General features: G+C 33.8%; 1 protein-coding gene across 6 annotated transcripts in view; it reads left to right on the top strand.

The window, feature by feature from the left end:
• LOC148274774 (uncharacterized) overlaps window positions 1–19394 on the top strand; it is a 133451-nt gene that overhangs the window by 111848 nt on the left and 2209 nt on the right. For 3 of the 6 annotated variants that reach the window (XM_088236615.1, XM_088236614.1, XM_088236618.1), the window contains 4 exons: window positions 3229–3441; window positions 4166–4220; window positions 5347–5444; window positions 11894–12030. In XM_088236615.1, coding sequence (XP_088092741.1) covers window positions 3229–3441; window positions 4166–4220; window positions 5347–5444; window positions 11894–11999 — 472 coding nt within the window. In that variant the 3' untranslated portion in view covers window positions 12000–12030. Of the gene's footprint in view, window positions 1–3228; window positions 3442–4165; window positions 4221–5346; window positions 5445–11893; window positions 12031–16625; window positions 16691–19394 lie in introns of all 6 variants that reach the window. The other 3 variants (XM_088236617.1, XM_088236619.1, XM_088236616.1) reach the window with 2 other exon arrangements.

The raw sequence follows: 19394 nt of genomic DNA on the forward strand, positions 1-19394 counted from the left end.
GTATGTCAATATAAATCACTCCTTAGACGTTACTACAAAGTTATGTCGTCAGTTTTTATGACAACTGTCGTTCTAATCATCTTACCGTTTAAGGACTATAGTAGGTTTCGCATAACTTATTTTTTTTAAAGAAATATTTGCGTTCTTATGATTTACCCAAATATTTGATTTTGAGGGCCATTTTCAACGAGTTGTAAATAAGTCACTATTAGAAAATGGAATCGAGTTGGGGTAGAGTGGCATTCGAACCACGGACCTTCGGTCCGTAAGTCCGAGACACTAGCCACAGGACCACAACCCGATTTTTAAATATTTATCCGCGTTGATATCGTTCCGTAAAAATCGTCTAATGAGAACGTTTTTTACTTCACGCTCATTTTGGATAAATCTTCAGACTAACATGGTATGTGTAATGCACAGATAGAGTAAAAAATTGTACTTACAGTTTTATTATCTTTTATTGATACAAAAGATACAACGTATAAACTAAACTAAACTTAATATAATAGAGAATAGAAATACTTAAAATAACTCAAGGAATCTAATTTGTAAAACGTAAAATTAAGCAGTTAAGAAAAAGTATGAAATCGTAACAATTAAAATTAAATCAAGTTTTTGTCTAAAAAACGTGTCGCCGAACACAGCCAAAACATTTCTCGTCCTGTCCGTCGCTCGGACCTGGCGCGCGACGTCGCGCGTGACGTCTACAGTGTTGCCACAATTATATTGCTCGGTCAAGATCAAGTCACCACGCTGCCTCCGCTCTTCCAGTGAACTTAACCCGAGCTCCCTTGAGCGGTCCTCGTATGATTTATTTCTTAGAGAAACTACCATTTTAGTTGCTCTTCTCTGGACTTTCTCCAACAACTCTGCATGTGTCATTTTTAAAATAGGAACTCCAGATTTGGTAGGCATTCTCCAGGAGTGGACAAGCATATTTTTTATAAATTTTGATGAACAAATCTTGGGTTAAATAAGAATAAAACATATCCTTCTATCCAATTATTCTAAGAAGCCAAACTTTTGAATGTAAGACAGACATATGGTCTCCAGTGTCTAAAATTTGTTGTAAATCGTCAGCATTTGTTCCCTCAAAACTCAAATCGCCATAGTCAAAGAAGAAATCAAATGTTGGAGATTCCATTTTGTAAAACAACACATGGACAGAGGCATGCAAATGTCCTTGTTCCTAAACTGTACAGCTCCTACTTCAAAGACATAACGGAGAATTATACTTCAAGCCTCTCTTCTTCTAACAATTCATTTATATACACACAAATATAAATGTCAATGCTTTATCTTTTTTTAAATTTAATTATCTACTTTAATTATTTTTTTTAATTCTCAACGTCTATTTGTTTTCGAATTCTTATTTTCCATTTGTTCGCATTAAAAAAAACCCGTATGTAACTTTAAATTGTTATTTTATGTTTAAAAAAAAAAACATATTCATACACGGTTTTTCAGGGCCAGACCGCGAAACTTCAGAGGAACATCCCTCGTGATAAGCTTTAAAAAAATCATTCTAAAATTTTTCCAAAAAGTCATTTAAAGAATATATATATACAAAAAATGTTATCTCAAAATGTATTAAATTTGATCCTTTATTTCTCTGACAAGCAGTCCCTCCACGAGCCCCTACTCCTCTCCTACCCAGCCGCTTCACTTTTCCGCGTCTGGTGCGTATCGCTTCGTTGGTCAAATACGTTTTTATCTCAACTTGTTTTTGTTGTGGAGGGGGGTAGGGGTTTGCGGAAGGGATGCTGGTCCGAGAAACTAATAAGTTACTCCATTTTGAAATTATAAAAATGAAAAACAATCGGAAAAATGACTTTGCGGATTTTTTTATTAGGATTTATTTTTAAAACTTACTGAGACGAATTTTTCTATGAGGTTTCGCGGTCTGGACCTAAAAAACCGTGTATATAAAAGGTAATGTTCGTATGGGACCGATTTACGTGCGGTTTTCAGCGGAATGTAGATCTTTGCCACTATCATATTTATCACTCTTAAAATCTTCAATTTATTCTAGTCTGAATGTTTTTTTCATCAATCACCAGGGTTGCATTCGCTCAGTTATATCTGCTGTCTTTGGGCGCATGGTATACAAATATATCTGTTTTTGAAAATCGCAAAACGTCTGATACAGAAAATTTTATTCGGATACTCTGTCTACAAAAATAACAAAATCGGTTTAGTCTCGAGGTGCGGAAAACGTGACAACGAAACGTCGATTTTGTCTATTCTAACAAAAGGTCTGACATGTAGTTGTCTTTTTCGCACAGGGTTGGAAGGCTTCTGCAAGACAGTGACAGGAAAATAATTTTCGAATACCTATTTATCAAAGTTTTCTGTCTCACAATTAATGTAAACCGAAAATCAAAAATAATACAAACATATTTAATTTTGACTAAATACAATAATTGATATCAAACTTTTGATTATGTTCATTTAATCTATCGGCACGCACTTTTGCCGTATTTTTTAATGTCGCAAAATATGATTTGATCATGTTAAAATTATGCGAATAATTAGAGTCGGGTCTAACAAATTCTGTTGGTGTAGTTAACGCCGGGGCTACCAATTATGTAGTGAAATCTTTTGTTAAAATGAAATGGTTGGTTTGACTAACCGCAGTTTCGTTGCAAGGTAGCGTGAAATTAAATGAAAGATTTACTTACATTGTTCTGACATTCAATAAATAATATCATGAATACAAGATATACAAAGATATGATGAAATTAAGTACAACGCTGAATGAATTAACCGTGACACGAATTAACATGATGTGGGTATTTGTAAGTTTTAAAGAGAAAGAGAGAGCAAAAGCCAACTGAACCGAAGCAGACCGAAGACACGCAGATTCTGGTGAGCTTCAATCGTGCCGATGTCGTGCAGTTTCGGTGTGTTTTGCGCGGTGTTGCTAGTGGTAAAAATACGGTGAAAGTGCGTTCCCATAAATCTATATGTACTCAAATCGAGTATGTACTCCAAGTTCAGCTTGTTACTTATAAAGTATCTTTTCCGTACCATAATTCTCCAAGGGTCCTCCACAAAAAAAACATAAATTCTTGTTTATTATTTATTTAGGATAATTTATCTAGTGCCACTCGTCGGCCTCGTGGTGTGTTGATAGATCTCACAGTATGCGAGTTAGAAGGATCACAGGCATGAAGATACTAGAAATGATGTATAGTCTCCTGATTGAATGTGCCGATCTATTTTCAGGTCCAGTATAAGCGAGATGTCCGGCGTGTCGGGGGCTTCTACACGCACGTACCTTCACGAGGCTTCCACCCTGGTACTGGAAACCACGGACAACGGGGTCAGGCGGCATTTCCTGGTGCCTCTGGCCATCGCACAGCGTTCCCGCTGGCGTAGGAAGGGCACCAAACTGCATATCTTCAGCGACCACACCTTCGTGGCCAAGCACCTCCCTGGGTAATTATACTAACTTATGATCTCTTCACAATATTAACTTACGATCCCTCCAGTGTGCTAACTTATTTTCCCTTTATAACGCTAACTCATGATTTCTTCACAATACTAACTTTCTGCAACCACACCTTCATGATCAAGCATCTTCCGGTAAATGATCTCTTCTCAAAACTAACTTGTGATCCCTTCACAATACTAAATTTATGTAACCATATCTTCGTGGTCAAACGTTTTCCGGGGTAATGATCTCTTCGCAATACTAACTTGTGAACCCCTCACAGGATGATTCCTTTATGATGCTAACTTATGATCCTCTCATAATACTAACTCATGATCCCTTTACAATAAAAACTTATGATACCCTCATCATACAAGCTTATGATTCCTTCATTGTGACAACTTAATTTACTAACTTATGATCCCCTCATAAAACTAACTTATGATCCCTTCTCTGTGCTAACTTATTTTACCTTCATAATACTAACTTATGATCCCCTCACAATACTAACTTATGATCCCTTCACAGTACTAACTTATTTTCCCTTCATAATACTAACTTATGATCCCCTCACAATAATAAATTATGATCTCTTCGGAATACTTACTGGGGCAATGAAAGTAAAAGTAGCACAGGTTGATCTAAAATGAGTTGACTTACATAAATTTCAATACCCAAATGGACTTTATTTGATTTCCGACGAATTCACATTTTTTTTCTTGTTTTCAGGGGTGCTGCTTGTCAAGTTTGTAATAAGAACATTGCCAGGCGGATCGGCAAACAGGTGAGAAAAATGACGTTTTATAAATTATACTAAATAATGCCGAGATGTGTGCATTATGTAAGGCTGAGACAAGCATTATGAACACAATCAAGGAAGGGGTGCTGCATTGGATTGGATATGTAGAGCGAATATATGGTTAAATGGCGGACTTATTGCCACTAAAAATTTCTTACAGCCTGACCAAAAAACGAGTAAAAAATACAATAATAATAAAAATTAACTAAAAGAATTTAAAAAGGGTTAAAAAATTGCAAACAGTGAAAATATGATATAAGATTATGGTGTATATTGCTTACATTAATTACATTTAATATCAGCGGCCTCCGTGGTGAAGTGGTCAAGACGATTGAGAACACAAAAATTAAATGTGATTTACCTCAAGCCTGGGTATTCTGTGATGTAATTAACCACTGTAATTGGGCACCCTGGTCTGTTGTGGTGCAAAAAAAAACACATAAAAAATATGATATATTTTGTTTTAATACTGTTTAATACATTTTAATACTGTTAGACTTGCGGAATATAATGTATTGAATCCGGTATAAAATGATGACTTGCTTTATAGGTCGTCGCACTATATTTCGGGTGAAATGATTTAGTACGTGTGTGTGCCATCAGCATGATTTAGCACAGTATGACTGGCTTAGAACGGGGTTAATAACCCTAGTAAGATAGTCAAAGCAAGTATACAGGGTGTTCTTTAAACCACGATGATCAGTATGAGCAAGAAGACATATTGGGACATTAAAATATATTTTTAGAACTGATAAAATTTACAAAAATAAAATATCAAATAAAACAGCTGGTTGCTTACTTCTGCAGGGGAGAAACGAAGAAAGGGGAGTCTAATACATTGTCAACCGCGCGGTCTGGCCCCCTCGCTTCTCCCCTGCAGAAGTCAGCAACCATTTGTTTTTTTCAATATTTTAATTTGAATTTTTTTTTTCATTCTAAATATTTTTTTAAATAAGCTAATACGTCTTCTTGCCCATACTGATCATCGTGGTTTCGGATGTGATAGGGTTTAAAGAACACCCTGTATAATATGATAGTTAATAAATAAATACGGCAGAATATTTTCCTCATTTAGAGAAGGGAGTTTAAATTGTTTTTTTTTGTATTCCAGGGATACGAATGCCGCGACTGTCTGATGCAATGCCACAAACACTGTCACGTTCGTGTCCTACACAACTGTACGCAATCCACGATACAAAATATTGAATTGTAAGTCTAGAATTTCTTTGTTCTTCCCATATAATTCATTTAAATATTATAAACTACGCCCTAATGAGGTATGCAGAAATTTAACGGGACTGCCAAAACCATCCATGTTTCTTGGTTGAATATGTACATACTTTAGTGTTATTAAATGTGCAGTAAATCATTGGACACCATCGCATCACTTGTTCATGAGACAATTGTCAATTATATTTCTTTTTGTTAAATATTCACTATTTCCATCACTTGTTCATTAAATACCCACTAATTCCATCAATTGTGCATCAAACAACTATTACCATCACTTGTTCATCAAGTACCTACTATTTCCATGCCTTGGTCACTAAATACCCACTATTTCCGTCAATTGTTTTTCATACATCCACTATTTCTTTAAATTGTTCATCAAACAACTACTATTACCATCTCTTGTTCATCAAGTACCCACAACTTCCATCTCTTGTTCACTAAATACCCACTACTTCCATCAATTGTTCATCAAACACCTAGTATTTTCAACAATCGTTTATCAAACACGAACCATCACTTGTTCATTAAATACCCACTATTTTCATAATTTTTTCATCAAACGCCTACTATTTCCATATCTTGTTCACTAAATACCCGCTTCTTCTACCAATCGTTCTTCAAACACCTACTATTTCCATAAATTGTTCATCAAACACGAACTGTTACCATCACTTGTTCATTAAATACCCACTATTTTCATAAATTTTTCATCAAACGCCTACTATTTCCATATCTTGTTCACTAAATACCCGCTTCTTCTACCAATCGTTCTTCAAACACCTACTGTTTCCATCAATTGTTCATCAAACACGAACTGTTACCATCACTTGTTTATTAAATACTCACTATTTTCACCAATTGTTCAACAAACACGAACTGTTACCATCACTTGTTCATTAAATACCCACTATTTCCGCCAATCGTTCGACAAACACGAAGTGTTACCATCACTTGTTCATTAAATACCCACTATTTCCACCAATTGTTCAACAAACACGAACTGTTACCATCACTTGTTCATTAAATACCCACTATTTCCGCCAATTGTTCAACAAACACGAAGTGTTACCATCACTTGTTCATTAAATACCCACTATTTCCACCAATTGTTCAACAAACACGAACTGTTACCATCACTTGTTCATTAAATACCCACTATTTCCACCAATTGTTCAACAAACACCAAGTGTTACCATCACTTGTTCATTAAATACCCACTATTTCCACCAGTTGTTCAACAAACACGAACTGTTACCATCACTTGTTCATTAAATACCCACTATTTCCACCAATTGTTCAACAAACACGAACTGTTACCATCACTCGTTCTTCAAACACCTACTATTTCCATAAATTGTTCATCAAACACGAACTGTTACCATCACTTGTTCATTAAATACCCACTATTTCCACCAATTGTTCAACAAACACGAACTGTTACCATCACTCGTTCTTCAAACACCTACTATTTCCATAAATTGTTCAACAAACACGAACTGTTACCATCACTTGTTCATTAAATACCCACTATTTCCACCAATTGTTCAACAAACACGAACTGTTACCATCACTCGTTCTTCAAACACCTACTATTTCCATAAATTGTTCATCAAACACGAACTGTTACCATCACTTGTTCATTAAATACCCACTATTTTCATAAATTGTTCATCAAACTACTACTTCTATCTCTTGTTCACTAAATACCCGCTACTTCCACCAATCGTTTTTCAAACACCTACTGTTTCCATCAATTGTTCATCAAACACGAACTGTTACCATCACTTGTTCATTAAATACCCACTATTTCCACCAATTGTTCAACAAACACCAAGTGTTACCATCACTTGTTCATTAAATAACCACTATTTCCGTCAATTGTTCTTCAAACATCCACTATTTCCACCAATCCTAGAGATTTGTAAGTTTGCTTCTAATACCCTCATAATATATAAAGACATTAGTTTACAGCTATACTTTATGTTAACTCATTATATTGCTTCATACAAATTAGGCGATTTGAAACATTACTAAATTTACTAATATTGGTAGCTTTGTATTCTGTATGCTTTTGGTTATTTTATAATTATTAAATATTTAAAAAAAACTAAACCTTAAGTTGAGCAAAGTACATTCTACTGTCCTCACCTTCAAGTTATTATCTGCGTATGAGATAAGAATGTACTTTGATACGATAATATGGATGTCGAGGTATTTTCAAGGCTTATGACCTGTCATTGGCTGGTTAAAGTGCCCACTTTACACACTGTGTAACATTCGCCATGCTGCCTGTGTTTCAACATTTCCTAATCTCTTCCATCTGTTGACCTTTTTGAAGTGAAAAGGCTGACCTGCGGTGCTATTCTGAACCGCTCTCGCGGCCGCGGAAAACGCTTTTATCTCGTGTATTTATATACAAACTTCGCGAGATAAACGTGTTTTCTACGGCGTTTGGAATACCACTATTGAGCTCAATAAAGGTTTCAGCTCTTGCTTAAAAAAAGTAAAAAGATGGAAGAGCTGAGGAAATGTAGATGTTGATACATGAAAGTGGCCACTCAAAGCAGCAAATGACATGTCATAAGCCCTACAAATGCCTACACATCCATATTCTCTTCTCGAAAATGTTTTCCCTCTCTGTTGCTATAAATTTAGATATGAATTAAACTGGGCAGTAAAAAAACATTTTTTTGCCTTTTTGACTTTTTTCCAAAAATAGTAATTTTTCTCCTGAATTCAAATATAGTATCGGGTTTTCTCCATCACGAAACGTTTTTAAGATACTAGTTTTAATAATTTCAAACATTTTAATTCTTTCTGCATTCTTAACTGCACGATAGTCAAACATTCTGGCTTACCTAGAAACCGCGAGTAATATTTTTGAATGCTTGCTAAGCTGCATTCTCCAGTGGATTAAATAGTTCTTAAAGCCTTTCACCATGCATTAGTGATCGTATTTGTGGACCCACAAATACTCGTTTTTATTTTTTGCACCGCTAATTTTAGGAAACTTCTGTTTGAGGTACATGAAACCAGGAGTAGTGTCCATGGCTTTGACAAAATTCTGTGAGTGATGAAGATATTTCGAATACATATGAAAACCGGATAAAAAACTGCATTTAGTTCTCCTATTGGTAATTGTGAAACAAAAGTCATGTTGACCGGGGACCTTATGCTGGACTCATTCGTCTTTAGAATCGTATATGACTTCCGTAATTCGACGAGTGACAGCATTCTTGAACCGCCCATACGAATGCAGTCGATTGAAAACCAATCGACTTTATCTCGAGTGCCCCAAAGCATATTCAATATACAGAACTATTCAAAACAATTGTACTAATTTTATATAGGGGCATCCTATGTATAGTGGAAAAATTACGTAAATTTTTAAATTCCGTTTACCACCTTTAATTTATAACAAAGCTAAACATCTTTTTTATAAATCTATGCAAAAACAATACATAGTGATTTTTGTTATCTATGAAAACTATTTACCGTATTCTGTGGACGATAAAACGCATAGGGCCATAAGACGCATCCCAATTTTCAGAGTAAAAAAGTGCATCTTATATTCTGAAAAATACGGTATTTCACACATTTATTTATTTATTTACGGAGATTGTCCATTTATACAATTATAAGGAATTATGGTGGTGATTGTTACCTACCAAACGTCGGGTTATGTCGACTGCCTAGTAGGTTCCACATAAATTGCTAAATATTTATCCGCGTTGATATCGTTCCGTAAAAAATCGTCTCGTGAGATCGTTTTTATACTTCACGCTCGTTTTGGATAAATCTTCAGACTAACATGGTATGTGTAATGCACAGATAAAGTAAAAGATTGTACTTACAGCTTTATTATCTTTTATTATTTTTATTTTATAAACATAAACGGCAAATCTGCCTTTTACAAATATTTATAATATTAACATATTTGGCTTAATATATATTTTTTTTTAAACATGAATTTCCTTATACCGTAGATTTATAAAAAAAATCAAACCAAAAAGGCGTAAGTATAGCCTGTGAGCTCGCCAATACATGACAGATGACAGTAAACATAACCATAGAAAAACACAACAGTTCAACTTAGAAATACAACGTGAATGCAGCAATGCTTGAAATACATGTCAATAATATTCTATTAATAAATAATATTATTTGGTCATACGGAACTTTACAGCACACATTAGTTAAATTACTACTGGCATTTTATCGGCTGGGAGGTGGAAAAGCCAAAAAAGTACTAAGAAGAACTATTAGCATAATTTACATTTTGCCACGGGTCGATTACGATTTTTCATAGGTTATAAATGTTTTGATCGACAAAATAAGAACGACGCTTTGCTTAATTAAATTAAAGACGTTGCGAAAACAATTTTCGCGGCTATGAGCACTGTCAGCACCAAAGCCATTGATGCTTCTGTCAATCGTAATGGCCATTTAGCAGTGTTGTCAACTCTACCATTTTTTTGGTAGATCTACCGATTATGGGAGAACTCTGCCTGATCAACTGGCATCCTCACTGATTTGATATAAATCTACCGATTTTACATAAATCAGCCGATTTAACTCAAATCTACCGATTTAACATAAATCTACCGATTTTACATAAATCAACCGATTTTACATAAATCTACCGACTTGACCCAAATCTACCGATTTTACCCAAATCTACCAATTTAACCCAAATCAACCAATTTTAACCAAATCTACCGATTTTAACCAAATTAACCGACTAAATTCAAATTTACCGATTTTACATAAATCTACCGACTTTATCCAAATTTACCAATCTTACCCAAATCTATCGATTTTACCAAAATGAACCGGAAGCTATTTTTTTCTTGTATCTACCGATTTTCACTTGTTGGAGGTTAACGATGCTGCAATTTAGGATCTTGTATCAATCAAATAACCTATTTTTTTTCAAGGTATTTCTTAATGGATCACGCTTTGTTTCATCTTATCATCGATAAAAAGCCTCTTGTATTTGTTGCCGCATCATTATTTTATTAATTATGTTACATTCATTTTCGGTTGCCAGGTCTTTTACTGACAAATATTTTGGGAATAAAAGGTATATTGAGCAATTTATATTTATGTAGTCATGTGTGCTTGTTTTTAGTTTATCATTTAGTGAATAATTTGTCCAGTTCATTAGACAGACATGTCTAAGAAAACGAAATTTAATTCGACGGTATGTTGAGTTTGTCCAAAAGTCTGTGGACAAGGACTGGTTATATCAACAGTATATTTAGTTTGTCCAAAAGTCTGTGGACAAGGACTGGTTATATCAACAGAATGTTGAGTTTGTCCAAAAGTTTGTGGACAAGGGCTGGATTCCACCCCCTAGGGAGTTATCAAGATCAACATATTACAGCAGAGATATCGAATATTTTTGAGAAGAGAATATCTATATGTGAGAATTATCGGGCATTGTCTGACTTCATTATCTGCCTCACATGGTCCAATGGTTATTGCGTTTGCTTACCATGCAAGAGGTCTCGAGTTCGATTCCCGACATGGTTGAAATGAAATATTTTTTAAAGAAAATATGTTTTCACACTAGAATATTTCATACAAACTCAACATACTGTTGATATAACAAGTCCTTGTCCACAAACTTTTAGACACACTCAACATGCTGTTGATATAACCAGTCCTTGTCCACAAACTTTAGGAAAAACTAAAAATATTGATATATTATTTTCTAAATTTGTTGCAACCGAGAGGGAAAACATTTTTGAGAAGGGAATATGGAAGTCTAGGCATTTACAGGGCTTGTGACCTGTCATTGGCTGATCTCACTTTACACACTGTGTAACATTGCCACATTTCCTAAACTCTTCTATCTGTTGACTTTTGTGAAGTAAAAGAGCTGAAACCTTTATTGTATGGGTGAGATTTATCCGGCTGAACTAATTCACCTACTAGGCAACGTTTAAAAACTATTTTTATGCTTTGACTTGTACCAGTTAGTTTAATCTACAATGTTTTGAATTTATCAAAATGTTTGTAGATTAACAATAGTGACTTTAGCTGTTTTACTTCACAAAAGTCAACAGATGGAAGAGTTGAGGAAATGTGGATATTTTAACATGAGCAGAATAGTGAATGTTACACTGTGTATAAAGTGGCCACTTAGACCAGCCAGTGACAGGTCATAAGCCCTCTAAATGTCTAGAATTCCATATTCCCTCCTCAAAAAGGTTTTCCCTCTCTGTTCCAACATAATTAGATATAAATAAGGGAAATCCCTAGGAAGGAAATCAGGCTTGTCTACTAACATTTGGACGTACTTAAAACATGATTTATTTTCTCATAATTAGGAGATGTCTGACTAATGAACTGGGCTATGGATTTATTACCCTCCCTGTACACTTTGTTAATTTATGGTTGTATTTTGTCGGAAAATGAAGAGACGGCACCATATTGCCACACCCTAACCCGTACTTTTCATGGTGTTCTACGGTGGTAGCGCCCATGGTGAAAATGGACGACATTCCGGAAGAAAGTGACAAATAAATACAAAAATTATTGCTATAATTAAATATTTGTGAGTTGTATATTCTTTTCTAGGTGGGGGCCAGTTGACTAAAATTACTAATTAGAAGAAAATTGTTATAGTCCTTAAAAGGCAGCTTGATTAAAAATGACAGCTGCCAAACTAATGTCACTAGTGATGGGAAATTACTGATCACTGATCATGTACTGATCAAATCAATTTTACCCGTTTTTCGTGCAAACATGAAACTCTGTTTCCGAAAATTGATATAAATACGCAAAAACAAGCCTACTATAGTGTGCTTCAGACAATTATTCACAAAAAAATAATACTTTTTTTTTATTAACGATATCAAACAAATTATTATTTCATTCAATCGATTTACATTGATCAATTTGTCCCATCTAACATTTTTGCTGAAAATTGATATAAATACGCAAAAACAAGCATATTATAGTGTGTTTAAGAAAATTTATTTACTAAAAAATAAGACATTTAAGTTTGTAAGTGAAAATTCTTGATGGAAGTTCATTTTAATTTATCATATAAATAACGAGTGGTACTTTAATCCACTTTTTTTTTTTAATCCAGTGACCGGTTTCATCGCTTTTGCGACATCTTCGAGACTGGTATCGTTATTAAGGAGTTCAATGTATTTATACAAAACAGAGGTAAGGATGGATAATTTAAAATTATATGAAGGTAAATTAAATAAATTTATTTTTATTTTAAGGATTATTATCAAAAAAATTTCGGGTTAACTAATGAGTTGATTTAATGTTATTTTAATGAGTTAAAGTATTAAAATTAAGTATTAATTTAAGTATTAAAAATAAAGTACTTAAACTCATTAAAATAGCATTATATCAATTCATTAGTTAACCCGAAAATTTTTTGATAATGGTCATTAAGATAAAAATAACTTTATTTAATTTACTTTCATATGATTTTGAATTATCTATCCTACCTCTGTTTTGTATAAATACATTGAACTCCTTAATAAAAATACCAGTCTCGAAGATGTCGCGAAAGCGATGAAACCGGTCACTGGATATTCCAAATTTGTGGATTAAAGTATCACTCGTCTTTTATTTATATAATAAAAGAAAAATATGACATTTTATATTTTTTTCCATGAACAATAACAAATTAATTATTTTTTATTCGATCGATTTACATTGATCAGTTTGTCACATCTTTCGAGAAAATGTTCGCATTTTTGCAAAATGACGTAACCTTACAAGAACGTCGTTTAAAATTAGGTTTATTTTAGTTTTAAAGCTGATTTTATATAATTATGTTAATTTATATGTCAAGCATTGTATTAAAAAATAATAATTAACATGCCAGATACGAATGATTTTTCGTGTGTCAATATAAATCACTCCTTAGACGTCACTGCAAAGTTATGTCGTCACTTTTGCTGACAACTGTCATTCTAATCAAGCTATATTTTAAGGACTATAGTTCATGTAATAAATTAACAGTTTTAGATGTCCATGTTCCCATAATTCATTTTATTTATTATTATTTACCGTGTTTTGCGGTGTTCTTTTACTGTGCTGGTTCTCAAAATGTTTGTAGGAATTTTCGCTTGTTGATGCAGGGAACTTCTACACCAGCTGGAGATGACAGAAGAAAACGACGTTATGCTTTGATCTGTATTTATTACAAATTGAATAATATTATAAATGTGTAGTGGAACTAAATATAATTAAATGTGAGATCAGTGTAAACGGCGATATTTTGAATCAGGTAGAAGAATTTGTGTAACTGGGAAGTATATTTACTAGGGATGGATAGACTGAGAAAGATATTGAAAGAAGGGTGAGTGCCGGGAACAGGATGAACAGTGCACTGAAATCTAGCTTTGCAAATAGATGTTTGTCGAGGGAGGCAAAACTAGGAGTTCGCAATGAAAGTCTAGTGCCGACCCTAATGTATGGGAGCGAAGTATGGAACTGGAAAAATAATAATGAAACTAGGTTAAATGCTGTCGAAATGCGATCTCTCAGGTGAATGTGCGGTAAAACGATGTATGATAAGTGCACAAATATCGAGATCCATAAACTATGTAGGCTGAGACATGCATTATCGACAGAATCAAGAAAGGGGTGCTGCGTTGGTTTGGACATGTACAGAGCGAATGGACAGCGAAAGAACGGCTAAAAAAATCTACGGCGTGAGATGGATGCAAAAAACGAGAAAGAATGAGAAAGACATGGCACGATCAAGTCCATCAAATACTTGAAGATGGACGTGTCAAGAGTAGGAATAATCGACGTGCGTGCTCATGCACTTCTCATGAAGATATATATATTTCTTCTGTGCGTGTGATGTCACTGAACTTCTCCTAAACGGCTTAACCGATTTACGTGCAGTTTTTAGCGAAATGTAGATCTTTGTGCTGTGCATGTTCGTAGATATTAAAAAAATTAATCGAATCTGTACAAAAAAAGTTAGAAGCATAAATATTTTTTCACCAGGATTTCATTCGGCAAGAATGCATGTAATAAAAAATATGGAAGGATGTTGTTTTTTGTGTTTAACTTTTTTTTTATGTTTACAAACAACATTCGCTTTTTATGGATCCCAGTCAAAGACTTTCCTTATATTCCTAATAAATCGCATTCATGAATAAAGTGCTCCCCTGTTGGTGAAAAAAGCCGAGTTTGACATTTGCAAAAATAATTCTATTTTTTTTTATTTTTTATTTTCTTTTATTCAGGAAACATACAGTACAGTTACAAAGTTTAATATTTTACACAATTGGACTTAATTCTAATGGACCAGTGAAGTTTCCATATTAAAAAGCAATTAAATCTAATGTTAATTATGAAAGTATAAAAAAGAAAAGGAAAAAGAAAACATAAATGAAAGTTGTTTAAAAATTTAAATTTAAGTGAAAAAAATATATTTTAAGGTTTGTAGTGAGTATTTACAAATGGAAATAATATTAAAAATGAAGAAAACTTGTAAGAGTAATTAAGAATTAAGAATGGAAATAAAGAATGAAAAACATGCTCAGATGTAAAAATAAAATAAAATAGTAATAACATTTTTTTTAAAAAAAGGAAAAACGTAAACACATATTTATTTTAAGGGATTCAAAGAAACGATGAGAAGAATCTTTAAGTGAAATATAAGACAGTAAATTTAAATTTAGGCCAATTTAAAAAATTCTATATTTGAAAATTAATTCATTTATGTTTTGGAATTCCATCATAAACAAGTACCTAGGTACCTACTTATCAATGAAAAATCTTTTTCCAAGGTAATAGCAGGCAAGCCAACGTTCGGGCAGGACAACGTCTGTCGCGTCCGCTAGAATTGAATAAAAACAACCGGTGCAAAATCGCACAAAGATTTTAGCAATTCATCAATCAGCGGATGGACAGAGTAAAGATATATGGATTTTCAGACATAGGCAGAATGGTGTCAGAGTGTCAGAAATGGTCTCCAAGAGGCTCTTCATTTTCATGAAAATATTTGTCGAATATTATCTCAGGGTAATATTATCTCAGGGTTATATTATCTCAGGGTAATATTATCTCAGGGTAATAACTACAACAACGTAACATGAAAATTCGTGCATCATGAAACGAGGGTATTATATTCCTTAAAATAAAGCTTGATTAGAATGACAATTGTCAGCAAACGTGACGAAATAACTTTGTAGTAACGTCTAAGGAGTTATTTTTAATGGCGCACAACAAATCATTCATATCTGGCAAGTTAATTCATTTTTTAATAACAATGCTTAACATATAAATCAACACAATTGTACAAAATTAGCTTTAAAACTAAAATAAACCTAATTATTAACGGCGTTCTTAAAAGGGTTCGTCATTTTGCAAAAATGTTAGAGATGAGACAAATTGATCAATGTAAATCGATTGAATAAAAGAATAATTCGTTTGTTGTTGTTTTAAAAAAAAGGTATTATTTTTTTGTGAATAATTGTCTGAAGCACACTATAGTAGGCTTTTTTTGCATTTTTATATGAATTTTCGGAAACAGAGTTTCATGTTTGTATGAAAAAACAGACAAAATCGATTTGATCGGTACATGATCAGTGATCAGTACATTCCATCACTAGTCACATTGGTTTGGCAGCTGTCATTTTAATCTAGCTATATTTTAAGGACTGTAGAAGCAAATTCAGAAATCACCATTGAAGGAGTTACTGAGATTTGCGAAAAAAAGAGTTGAGGAAATGTGGATGTTCAAACATGGGCAGAATAGTGAATGTTACACAGTGTGTAAAGTGGCCACTCAAACCAGCCAATGACAGGTCATAAGCCCTGTAAACGCCTAGACTTACATATTCCCTTCTCAAAAAAAATTCCCTCTCTGTTGAAATAAATTTAAACTAATTTTCCATTTATGGCGGAGATTTCTAAGTTTTCTTCTAGTACCCTCAAATACACAATGTGATAATTTGAATGCGTGACTTGTCTATTTGAAGCTTCTATGAAGGAGGATACAAAAACGTGTTTTAGTGGGTTACTCACAAATGCTGATTTCGAAGTAACCCAGATGTAGTTATTACCCCGCGATGAGTTTTAAATATACCCCTTCCTAAAGCTCTCATTGTGGACTCTGCATAATTTATCTGAATATTTTCTTATTTGTATCATCCTCAGGTCTTTACTGCCCGTACTGAATGAATGATAGTCAATCTGTGGGTCGTGTGTCATATTTGGTGGAGGTATTGTGGTCAAACAAGCTTCAAATGTTGTCTGTGTTGTTTTGTTGGCTGTGTCTTGTGTTTTATTGTTGACTTTGTCTACTGCTTGAGTTTTGTTGTTGACTTTTTCTATTGCTTCAGTTTTGTTGTTTTACATTTCATATTAAGTTTGCGCTTAAACATTTCATGTGTTTGTATCCAAATAACATTGTTTTTGACCATTGAACTGGATTGTAACTAGTACTTGCCGATAAAATATTTTGTATCAATAATTGGTTCAGAAATACCACAGAACTATTACAGTGGAACATCTATATTCGTCATTAATCTGTTTCTGAGTACGTATTCTGATGGAAAGTCAAAATTTATCATCAATTTCATCTACCACTGCACTGGCCACTGCCGATTTGTTCTAGAAATGAATAGTGCCAAAAATGCCCGCGTCGAGCGCCACGTGTGTTGTGAGTCATATGTCAAAAGTATCATCTCAAAGAAAATAATCCTTAAGAAATACTGTTTTCTAAATTTAAATAATTTGAGTAATCTGCATGTTAACTCCAGATGAAAAATCCCGTCACTGGGTTAAAGATTTTCAAAACATAGTACACTTATTTGTATGAAGAAATAAGCTGGAGTAATCGGGTAGTTCCTTGGCTTATTGCTGGCGCTGGGCGCGCTTTATCAATATTTTTATTTATATTTGGAGAAAAATACAAATGGCGGCAATCATTTATAAGAAAAAGTAATTATTTGTTTGTTTTTCTGTAAATAAAGTTACCGTAAAACATTGTTATTGATAGTCAAATATAATGGTAAGATGTGTATAATCGCTTCTATACACGGTTCGTCCCTGCCGCACGTGTAATGAACCGAATTACTGGGCTGAATATTTGGTTCGGTAAGCGCGAACCCAAATAATATTCGTAATTGGTTGGGTTTAAAAATTGTATTCGGCGCATCTCTAATCCATAGAAACTATTTTTCTTTTTGGAAATAACTGAACCGCAATCAATCTGCTTCAGACTCCTAAAAATTATACAAAAATGTTGTTTGAATTTTAAGTTTATTGTACTAAATAGATTTGCATAGTGGAATGTATCAACCGTAGAATTAAGAATAATCCAGAAACCGCATACGCACATCAAACAGAAGGCGATCTAACTTCTCTTAAAAGAGTAGATGGACATTTTGACCGATTAGTTTCTTTGTAGACGTCGCTCAGTACGCAACTCCCGATTCGAATTCAACTATGCCGTGTTGTGATCTTTTAAAGTGTAGAAATACTGCTAGGATAAAAAAGAAACAGGATGGGATCACATTTCGTGTGTAGGTAGCAAATGCAAGTGAAAGTAGCAAATGCGTCACACAAAAAAATTATTATTTTTCCGTCTGTCAGATTGTCGAAGAAAACAAAATAAAGATTTTGTTAGTGTTGCCAGGGTTGTCAAATTTTTTACGCTACTTTGCTCAGAAATAAGAGATCTGACGCCATGGTGGACATTTGACCGACATTATGTCGGCCTCGTGGTGTAATGGTCAGCGCGTTTGCCTGAGCAAGAGGTCTCGGGTTCGATTACCGACATGGTTGATATGAATTTTTTTTTAAAGAGTGTTTCCACACTAGAATATTTCATAGTCCCTGGACTGGTACCTGAAGCTTAAGATTGATCATCTTACCTTCATGCAAAAAAAATGGTCAAGATACGCTGCGATTGGTTACCAATGCAGTGCCCTATGCGCCATTCGGTGCAGAGAGGGAATGATGATGATAATCTTTAAAACACCAAATATTTTTTAACATGACATGAAAATATCCGTTTTATGAAAAATATTTTTTTTTAAGTTCAAAGTTAATTCAATTACTCTTATTAAATGACCCTTTACTTATCTACTCTGTTGTGTCAATTAATGTTTCCGCGTGTACAATAAATTTTAAAGAAATCAACAAACTTCTTTTTTAAAAATAGAATTATCTTACATTTGTGTTATGATAATATTTTTCGCGATCCGGCAACATTACGCGGTGACTTCGCGTACGCGCGTGGTGAAAGTGGGGCAAAGTGGGGGGTTTTTGGACACAGTCCGATGTATCCAAATATGATTCTACGCTCTTTCTGGACTATTCTTAATTCTATGGTTTCTGAAGAATGTTGCTAGCAATTGAAACATTAATTATGATCATGTGGTCCGTTTTGGCGACGATTCAGTACACTGGATTTAACTAGGAACTTGTCCAATGCTAACTGTTGGTGTCAAATACGGAAAAAATAAATTGTCACTTAAATGTGACAATTATCGAATTTAGAAGTTCCACTGTACCAATAATTTTATTCACTTAAAACAATTTTTTCAAAGCATTTTTAAAATGACAATAATTATTGCAAGTTTTTGTGTGGTTTTTGTACTATTTATTTTTAATTAGTTCTGTTGTTTTTTATATTGTTTGGTGTTCATATTTTGATTGTCCATGCTACTTTTTTTATTTTATCAAAGGAAAAAATAAATATTTGCGTTTTTATAATTTACCCAAATATTTCAATTTTGGTGGCCATTTTCAACGAGTTGTAAATAACTCACTATTAGAAAATGGAAATCAAGTTGGAGTGAGTGGGGTTTGAACCTCGGACCTCTGATACGTGAGTCCGCAACACTAGCCACGGGACCACAACCCGATTCTTTTACTATGCATGAATTTACGTAGGTACTTCTTATTTGCAATTTTTCT

Source organism: Micrasema longulum, unplaced genomic scaffold (genome assembly GCF_059751315.1).
Source record: "Micrasema longulum isolate JH-2025_06_02 unplaced genomic scaffold, ASM5975131v1 h1tg001583l, whole genome shotgun sequence".
In the NCBI taxonomy this organism is placed as follows: domain Eukaryota; kingdom Metazoa; phylum Arthropoda; class Insecta; order Trichoptera; family Brachycentridae; genus Micrasema; species Micrasema longulum.